Raw genomic sequence first — 10086 nt, forward strand, 5'->3', positions numbered from 1 at the left:
ACAGCAGACAAGAGGATCCCAAGAATCAAGTCAAAGATTTGAAATGCTGCAAGGTATTCTTTAAGAAGAGGAAGAAGAAAAAGGTAAAGATAAAAATTGTGAACAGCAAATACATATCTATCAACAAGTGAATCTAAAAATCAAGTGAATAAAAAATCTAATGAACAGAGTAAACTGGTGAATATAATAGAACCAGGGGCATGGAAAGGAAGCGGACTGACAATTCTTGGGGGGAAAGGGGTGTGGGGGTGGGGAAAGAGACTGGACAAAAATCGTGCACCTATGGATGAGGACAGTGGGTGGGGAGTGAGGGCGGAGGGTGGGGCGGGAACTGGGAGGAGGGGAGTTATGGGGGGAAAAAAGAGGAAGAAAAAAAAAAAGATGTGAGCCATGAAGGTTAGCAGCCACTTCCTGGCCATCTCCTTCCCCCACCTTCCATCAGAGTCCAGCAACCACACCATCTGTTATGTAGAGATTTTTTTTTCTTTAACCAATGAGAATAATCCTTAAATAGCAGATTGTCTTTAAAGTGAAATAGCCACGACTGGGCGTACACCCTCACCTTTGGACGCCCTCCCTAATCCCTCTCTGTGTGCCCCCTGCCCTCCCTGGCAGGGACCAGATCTGTGTACCCAGGAGCGGGCTGACAGAGCACATAGATCAAAGGCAATGCTAACACCCACAGATGAGTGGCACCAGACCCTTGCCCTCGAGAAGGTCAAGGTGCAGCGAGGCAGTGCAATTAAAGTCAGCAGGTGACAGGGTAAAGGAAGCACGAAGGCCGGCCTAGGCTGTGGGGGTGGGGAGTAGGGGAGAGTGGCCCCGAGGGATTCTGGCCTCATCCCAAAGCCAACCAGGCCAAGGGGCAACTGGGCCACAGCACCAGGGACTCTGAGGTCCGTGCTGACACAGGCAACTTGGTGAAAATAACTGTTCACAGATCTTTGAGAACTCAAGAAAACAATACCAGACAAAAAACCATGTCTCTGACCCTAGGTATTCTTCCTGATGACTCCAAATAGCAACGGAAATATACTGCTGCAAACGCAGTTGTACTTTTTAGGAACTCCCTGGCAGGCCTGGCCACGTGCAGCGTGGCTGCCCTGCGGCTTGTAATCGCCCTGATATTGACAACCTGAGGTGACCGGTCCTGTGTGCACCGAGCTGTTGACAGAGTCTGCAGGCCGGTACCCAGTAACCCCGTTTTCTTCACCTGTACTGCCCTGCAGGGGGGCCCCTAACCCGCCCATCTTTGCTGCCTCTGGAGACTTTCTTCACTGTAACCTGTCAGGATCATTTTGTGTTAACTCGTCTCCCTGTCTTCATTTCCAAACGTCATTTATGCAGCTCCTCTGCTTCGTGTCATCTGTGAATCTAATGAGAGCCTTTTGTGTTCTCATCTCAGGAGCACTGAGGACAGAGCCCTTTGGCATTCCATCGGAGAGCTTCCTCCTGAGCTTGGTTAATGTGTGTGATGCCACTTAGAGCAGGGACGCAAAAGAGGCAAATTCATAAAGACGGAGTAGATGGAGGTGGTTACCACGTCCTGGTGCAGAGAGAACGTAGAGTTAGTGTTTAATGGGGACAGGTTCTGTTGGGGATGGTGCAGAAGAAGTCTTGGTTAGAGAAGATAGTGGTGATGGTGTCACAATATAGTGAATGTGTTTAATGCAGGCGATTGTACACTTATGAATAGTCAAGATGATAAATATGATGCATATTTACCACAATGAAAAAAAGAAAAGAAAAAGCAGTCACACGTCCTACTGGATTGCTCAATTTATCTTACCATGCTTTCTCATGGCTTTTTTTAAATTACTGATTTTAGAGACAGGGAGGTGGGGGGTGAGGGGTGGGGAGAGAAACATCAGTTTGTTGTTCCATTTATTTATGCATTCATTGGTGCTTCCTTGATGTGCCCTTACCAGAAATTGAACCCGCAACCTTGGTGTATTGGGTCAATGTTTTAACCAACTGAGCTACCCACCATAGCTTCTCATGGCTTTTTATACTCATCAACAGCCTTAGCTGTCTCCGCATATTAAAGTACTTTGCTGTGAGGTCCCCAGACATTTCTCATTTGCTCGGTAATCCTCTCTGAATGTTCTCACAAAGAATCATTCTCAGACCCTCCCCCTTAGCCATGAGGACATCTGCCCGAAGTCTGAGCTATGTGTCCATCACTTCTCCAGTAATGTCCCTAAGAGGCCGTGCCCTTTGGTCTTCCCACTGAGAGGTGAAGGGAAGGCAGGAAGTGAAAGCTGCTGGCTCTTTCTGCTGAGCCATCTAGTGAGCGATAAGAGAAGCTCTGGGTTTAAATGAGTTCTCAGGATACATGGTTTTATTCATTGTTGGGTGCTATAGGCTGAATTGTGCCCCCCTCCCCCTCATTGCCCCATACTGAAACCCTAACCCCCAATGTGATGTATTTGGAGCTGTGGCCTTTGGGAGGTGATTAGGGTACGTGAGGTCATGAGGGAGGGGCCCCATGATTGGACTAGTTCCATTAGAAAAAGGCAGCAGAGAGCTTGTTCTTCTCCATGTGAGGACACAACCAGAAGGCTGCCATCTGCAAGCCAGGAAGAGAGTCCTCACCAAGGACCAAATCAGTTTTGATCTGGGACTTCAGCCTCCAGAGCTGTAGGAAATAAATTTCTGTTGCTTCAGCCACCCATTGTATGGCAGCTAGAGCTAACTAAGACAGTGGACGCGAGTGTTCTGTTTTTTTGTTGGTAGTACTTCTGTTTATTTCAAGCTTTTCCTTTCAAAATCACTATAGATTCACAGTTAATTGCAAAGGTGGGTACAGAGGGGTTACATGGCCCCTTCACCCAGTTCTCCTCAATGCTTACTTTTTAGATAACTATATAGGATATCAAAACCAGCAGATTGTCACGGGGACAGTGTGTGAATGTGAATCTAGTTCTGTGTACAAAATGCAATCGCGTGTGCAGGTTCCCATCACCACCACTGTCAAGATCAGGACTATCCATCACCACAACGATCACCCTTGAACTTACGCTCTATGGTCATACCTGCTCCCCACCATCGCTAACCCCAGGTGGTCACTTATCTGTTCTCCATCTCTGTAATTTTGTTTTCCCATTTCAAGAATGTTCTATAGCCCAGACCAGTGTGGCTAAGTTGGTTGAACTTTGTCCTGTGCACTGAGAGACTACCGGTTCGATTCCCTGTCAGGGCACGTGCCCAGGTTGCAGCCTCTATCGGGGATAGAAGGGGGCTTGCTTGCAGGAGGCAGCCAATCAATGTTTTTTCTCCTTCTCCCTCCCTCTTTCTAAAACCAATAAAAACATGTATTTTTTAGGAAAGAATGTTCTGTAAATGGAATCATACAGAGACTTTTTGCATGTTATGTAGTACCGATGGACCACAGTTTGTCTAACCATTTGCCCAGTGGAAGGCATCTAGGTTGTTCCAGTTTGGGGCTAGTAAGAATAAGGCTGGCCGAACCGGCTTGGCTCAGTGGATAGAGCGTTGACCTGCAGACTGAAGGGTCCCAGGTTCGATTCCTGCCAAAGGCATGTACCTTTGTTGCGGGCGCATCCCCAGTGGGGGGCGTGCAGGAGGCAGCTAACCAATCTCTCTCATCGATGTTTCTAACTCTCTATCCCTCTCCATTCTTCTCTGTAAAAAAAATCAATAAAATGTATTTTTTTTAAAAAAAGAATAAGGCTGCTACCAACCGTCGTTGTGCAGGTTTTTGTCTAGACCCAAGTTTTGCATTTCTGAGATTAATACTGAGGGGTGCAATTATTTCGTTTTCTATACAAACTGCCCAAATGTTTTCCAAGCGGCTGTACCATTTTATATTCCCACGTGTGGATATCCCAGTTTCTCCACATCCTCGCCAGCATTTAGAGTCATCACTATTTTTTATTCTCATCGTTCTGTTAGTGATAACTCACTGTGGTTTTAATTTGCATTTCTCTAATGGCCAATGATGTGGAGCACCTCTTACACTTTTTGATCATCTGTTTACATCAGGGAAATGTATCTTCATCTCTTTTGCTCATTTTCTAAGTGGGTTATTTGTATTTTTACTCTTGAGTTTTGAGTTCTTTGTCAGATGGGTGGTTTGCAAATATTTCCCCCCTCCCCCTAGCTTGTCATTTATCCTCTTCACAGGGTTTTCCACAGCAAACGTTTTTAGTTGTGATGAAGTCAATCTATAGATTTTTTAAAACGTGGACTGGGCTCTTGGCGTCGCGCCAGAAACTCTTCAGTATCCAAGCCGTAGTTCCTGAGGGCCTTCCCGTTACCTGTGGAGAGGTTGGTAGTGTCACATTTTCCGTATAAATCTGTGGTCCATTCTGAGTTCATTTTTGTGAAAAGCAAGAAGTTTAGGTTGAGATTTATTTTTATGCCTACAGACATGGCGGCGGTGTTCTTTCTATTTTAACTTCCAGAATTATCCATAGAGTAATACAGAATATGGTTTTGTGGTATTGTACCGTTGACCCTTTAACAATATGCGTTTGGACTGCATGGGTACACTTCAATGTATTGGAAAATATTTTTGAGATTTTCTTACTACCGTGAAGCAATTGTGTCAATTACACTAGACCAGCGGTCGCCAATTGGTGGTCTGCGGGCCGCTAGTGGTCCGGGAGGTCCGAAAGGTTGGCGACCGCTGCATTAGACCACACAAAGCAATCATATTGCTGCTGCTGCTTCATTATCAGTGCCTGAATCGTTGCATATGTAAATAAATATGAATGCCTTTTTCACAGTATCTTTTCATGTTCCAGGTCTAGTCTTAGTAATACATAGAATATCTACAGTGTTTCTGTATCACATAGGACAATTTTGATGTAGGTGCTGACAGATCATTCATCTTATAAGCAGACAACATAAACTTATAGTATCGATAAATACAGTACAATACTGTAAATGTATTTTATGATTTCCTTAATGACATCTATTCTCTAGCTTGCTTTATTGTGATTATACAGTATATAGTACATAGAACACACAAAATTTGTGTTACACACCTGCTCATGTTATTAGTGAAGCTGCTATCAACAGTAGGCTATTAGTGGTTAGGTTTTGGAGGAGTCGAAAGTTCTATACAGAGTTTTGACTGCTGGGATCAGTGCCCCTAACCCCCACATCGCTCAGTGAATGGCATACCCATATGTTCTGTATGATGATTATGCAAAAAATATGTGTTTACTATTAATATTATCCTTTTGTTATTTGTGAGAGATTTTTCAACACAAATTCCCAACCATCATTACTAAACATTATTTCTCAACTTATAAAAGTATTTATACTAGCAGCAATTAACTGTGGATGGTGGCATTATGGATAATTTCTACTCTTATACCTTTCTGTGGTCTTTAAGTTTTCTGCACACATAGTCAAGCAGATACCACAGTGTTTTAAATGTTATCCTGGATAATTGGGGAGTAGGGGGCTCATGTACTTTCTATGGGGTAAGATCAGGTTTAGAAAGAATGTTCTTTCTGGCTCATGTTATCTTCTAAGCCACAAGATACCTTTTTTCCTTTGTGCCCTAAAACATGGGGCTACGGTGTTTTTCTCCTCCTGTAGTTTTATTCTTTGTTATACCATCTTGCTTGTGTGACAGCTAAATGAAGCAGGGCAGAGAAATCAATGAGTCATCTTGGCATCGATTTAGTCTCTTCTCAGGCGTCAGAAAAGACGGGAACTGTGAACTGAAAACTTCATCTTGTGTCAGAGTTTTTTAATTGTCTCTCTAACGAGCTTGTCTATAGCTCGAGCTTGCTAGAACTTTCCAGAGCGGGCGATACTGTCAGCCTGAAAGGAAAGTTTGCTGAGATAGAGAGTGGGGGCAGGGAGGGTACGCAGGACCTCACGAAGTGTGAGGAAAGGAGCAGTTCTTTCGCAGCCAGGCCTTGGGAACTGCTGTGGGGCTGGGCATGGCTGTTCCTGCCGAAACATGCTGCTGGTCTGGCCCGTTCATGTGGCTTTTGCAGAAAACTGCAGGAACCTCTGTGCCGGGGTCCAGCTGCTTCCCCATCAAACAGCAGGAGGAATCTGCCCTTTAGAATATAAAATTATTGCTTGAAAGTCAATTTTTCTTGAAGCCAGTGTGTTTTGAGATGATAAAGGACAATTTAAAACCAATTAAGATGATCACTTGATATGCCATATTAAGCTTTCTCAAAAAATGACTTTCAAAGGATTCGTAGCTATTAAATCTCATTCACAGAATTTCCTTGTGGGTCCTTACAATTCCTACAAAGGCTAATGGGGTCGTGTTTGTGTCATAGAGAGGAAGGTGTATGCAGGTGGAGCATAGCTGCACTAGAATGTAGCCCCTGAACCTGGATGTGTGGAGCCTGGTCAGGCAGGACCCTGGAGCTGTCACACAGCTTGGTCAAATTTGCTCAGAGACTCCTCTTTGGTTCAAGAAACTAAGACAAAACAGGCTAAAGATCATGGGAACAGGCCGCCATCTGTGTTTGTCATTGAGAATGGGGTAGGGGGGGCTGTTTTCCTCCAGGCAAAGAACTTTCTCCATTTTCACTGTTCACTGCTTTTTCCCTGCTGCTCCTCGGGTCCCTGTTAGAAACAGCCCTGTGTGCCAGTCGATGGCCGCTCAGCGGTGGGCAGACAGTGCTAATTAGGCCCTGGAGGGCGTTTGTGGCCGTGCAGACGGTGGGGGCAGCGCTCTGCCCAAGTCCGCGCGGGGCTGGACCCAGCGCCACACGCTGCCCGTCTGTCCCAGGGTGGCAGTCTGGGTAGGGAAGCACAATAGCAGGATGCGTGCGTGTTTCTGTCTCATAGCCCCGAGCTCGATGCCTAACGTGTATTGTGTGTTGAACTACAAACCAGACGCCTTGTTCTCCTGCAGGAGGCCGGCTGGTCCTGCAGAGTTTATCTGTTTAATTCTCATTCCGTCCAATTCACCCATTTAAGTGTACAGTTCAGGGCCTTTCAGTATATTCAGAGTCAGTGCAATTAACTTTAGGACCCAAAAAAGAAACCCCACACCCACCCTCCAGTCTGCTTGCCCCCGACCTGGGCAGCTCTTACTCTACTTCCTGCCTCCATGGGTCCACCTATTCTGCCCATTTCCTGTGGAGGGAACCCTGAACACGGTCTGTGGCTGGCCTTTCCCTCCGCGCATTTTCCAGGTCCACCCTGACTGTAGCCGTATCAGGGCCGCGCAGCGAAGCGCCAGGGTCTGTGAGGAAGACAGGGAGAGGGGAAACCTGAGCCAGGGCCTTGACTGGATTCCCTGGGGAGGAAAGGGCGAGGCCGGGCCGACGGCATGAGGATGGGCTCCTGCGAACAGTCCCAGGGGATCTGGGGCACAGGCCGGGTGGTGAGCTTAAGGCAGGTGGGTGGTGACCCTGAGTGTGAGGCTCCATCAAGGAGGGGTTGGGAGGTGGGCTCTGGGTGCGTGCTTTGCTTATTCATGAATTTAACTCCTGCAGGCGAGTCCTCACCATCTCCAGGAACCGGCTGCCCCTGCAGTGGGGCAGTCCTTCCAGGTGAGCTGGGCCCCAGATGTCAGACCATCAAAAATACAGAACAAAAAGACATGCTTCATACAGCTGATCTTTGGCATAGGCGCTGATTCATGTCTTGATCAAGCCGTTATTTCCAAGGCTGCATATGTTACAGAAAGACTCGATTGGTGGCTGTGTATCTTATTTTAAAAGTCTTATGTAGCTTGAGTGGTGTGATGGTTAGACTGCTGCAGAGGAAGAAGAATTTATTTCGGTAAAGTCACATTGCCACCAAATGGGCATCGTTAAAGTTTTCTGTAAGAAGTTCCCCAAAATAAAAGGCCATCTCATATACTTTTGGAAGAAACCGGTGCTCTGTGGTGTGTGTTTGAGCAAATACAGGTGTTCTAAAATATAATAACTTCTCATTTAACACCTAATATACTCAATCCTTATTATTAGCAGGTTCTGTATTTATGAATTCACTTATTTGCTAAAATGTATTTGTAACCCCCAAATTGATACCTAGTAATTATAAACTAATTACTGCAATCCTGTGGCACACCAAAAAAAAGTACATTTTGCCAGTCTGACCAAAAAATAGATCTAGTTTTGATTCGTTCACACCAGATAGGAACTATTGTATTGGCTATTGTCACTTTTTTATTTAGTCAGTGCTCCTGAGTAAATAGTCAGGTATTGCATGTTTTAAAAACTCTTGGGTGACACCAGTGGAAAATTGTTGCTCCAGGAACCTCGGATGAGTAGAATCCTGCAATACTGTCCTTTTGTGGCTGGCTCATTTCACGGAGCGTAAAGGCCTCAAGCCTCGTCGATGGAGGGTGTGTTAGAATGTCCTTCCTTTTTATGACTGAATAACATTTCATGAAAAAATGATTCCTTGACCTGTTTTCTAGGAGGCACTGTCCTCCATTCAGTTGGGGAAACAGACTCAGATCAGAATAAATAAGTACAGTTGACCCTTGAACAACCTCTGGAACCAGTGCTTCTTAGAGAGTATTTTTCTTCTGTGGACTATTTGGTTAAGGTAGAATCCGTCCCACTTCAGGCAACACTGGGGGTCACAGGAGCAATGTGTCAGTCCTCCCAGGATGCGCGGCAAAGGATGCATTTCAGGACCTGTCTCATATTTCTACAAGAAGGTCCTAATCGCCGGGGTGGAGTTTAATGTGGTGCAGAAATGGCGGGCAATGCCTGCCCTGGACCCCGAAGGCCTCGATTTCATGGTGATTGCTAGCCGCCGATGATGGTGATGTCACTGTGTTTGGGGGTCACTGCCCAGGTGGCATCCTCTCCATGCTGCGCTCGTTAAAGAATGAGTAGTGGGACAGTACGCTTTCTGTGTGTGTGAAGTTTCAGTTTGTGAGCTTTTCCATTACTCCTCTACCAGAAAGTTCCCCTGAACACATGCCCATCTGCACACTTGCAAGCTCCCTAAATTTCCACCAAAATTAAAACTCACCCAGCATGCCAAGTCCCCCCCAACCCCCCCAGAGCTCCCGAAAGAAGTTTCCTCTAGGGCCAGCCCTGTGCCCACCCCCAGGTGACAGTCTCCCTGCTTCTGAGACCAGAGCTCCAGCCACTTTCTTCCAGAAACCTTGATGGGTGGGAGTGTGGGGGATCCAGAGCCAGGTCGGGAAGGCCACCGGACAGATTTCTTCTTATGCTGCTGTTGGTCTTGGAGCAAAGCTTTCAGATGTGGCTTTCACCTGAGAATAAATTAACCAGGCAGCCTACTTGAGTTAGATGGTTCACCTGTTAAATAGGAAGGGAACCCAGCCTCGTTGATGACAGCTTGATTCTCAGAGCTGCTTCTGTCGGTGGGAAGGTGCTTCCTAATAGCTCAGCTCTTAGTAAATGAGCAGATGGGAGTGGACAGCCCTCTGGTCCCCTGTTGCATGTTAGGTTGGTTTACAGTCACCCTATGAATAGGATCAGAGCCTGCTGTCTGCTTTGGTGGTTAGATTCTGCTAGAATTCTTACGAACCGCGGTGCATGCCACTCACCATGGTGGTCTCTGAGCCTCAGTGTGTGTGTGTGTGTGATGTCAGCACAGCCACACGAGCACGGAGCTCCCTTTTCATGATCTGAGCTTCTCTACAGTGAACAGACCTGCTCTCTGCTCTTGACTCCCTGCTGACACGGAGGATGCTTTGTTGCTGTTATTCTGCCAAAGGAAAAAATGTGGCGCGATTTGCACCCTAAACGGTCACAGTAGGGACCAATTTCCTGCTTCCAGAGCTGCTGCTGCAGCGGCCAATACAGTGAGAGCAGGCGCCACTTCACATTTCTAGAAGGATCTCACGGAGGCATAAAACTGCTAGAGTCCGGGAGCCCCAACCGCGAGCATGGGGAACGCGCATCCCAAAGGCAGCGGCAGGGGCAGTGCGCCGCCCCGCCCCGAGCTGTCCTTCTGTGGCTCCTTTCCCAGGAGATGGGGCGAGAATGTCTTTCTAAATAACGAGCTGCTAACCTCCAAGATCCTGTCCATGCTGCGGCCACAGTCAGAGCAGGGCTTCCAGACGGGCCGCCTCCGCTACCCTGCCCCCTTCCTCAGCACCAACTCTGTCCTTGCCTCCGCCACAGCGCCCGTGAAGGAGTC

At 46.9% G+C, this 10086-nt stretch overlaps 1 protein-coding gene across 1 annotated transcript in view; it reads left to right on the forward strand.

The window, feature by feature from the left end:
* The window catches only part of ARHGEF18 (Rho/Rac guanine nucleotide exchange factor 18), a 74297-nt gene that overhangs the window by 41786 nt on the left and 22425 nt on the right, over positions 1–10086 (forward strand). The window contains exons 11-12 of the mRNA XM_015571526.1: positions 8601–8710; positions 9809–10075. Of these exons, the coding sequence (XP_015427012.1) occupies positions 8601–8710; positions 9809–10075 (377 nt within the window). The remainder of the gene's footprint in view (positions 1–8600; positions 8711–9808; positions 10076–10086) is intronic.

Source organism: Myotis davidii, unplaced genomic scaffold, assembly GCF_000327345.1.
Source record: "Myotis davidii unplaced genomic scaffold, ASM32734v1 scaffold648, whole genome shotgun sequence".
Classification (NCBI taxonomy): domain Eukaryota; kingdom Metazoa; phylum Chordata; class Mammalia; order Chiroptera; family Vespertilionidae; genus Myotis; species Myotis davidii.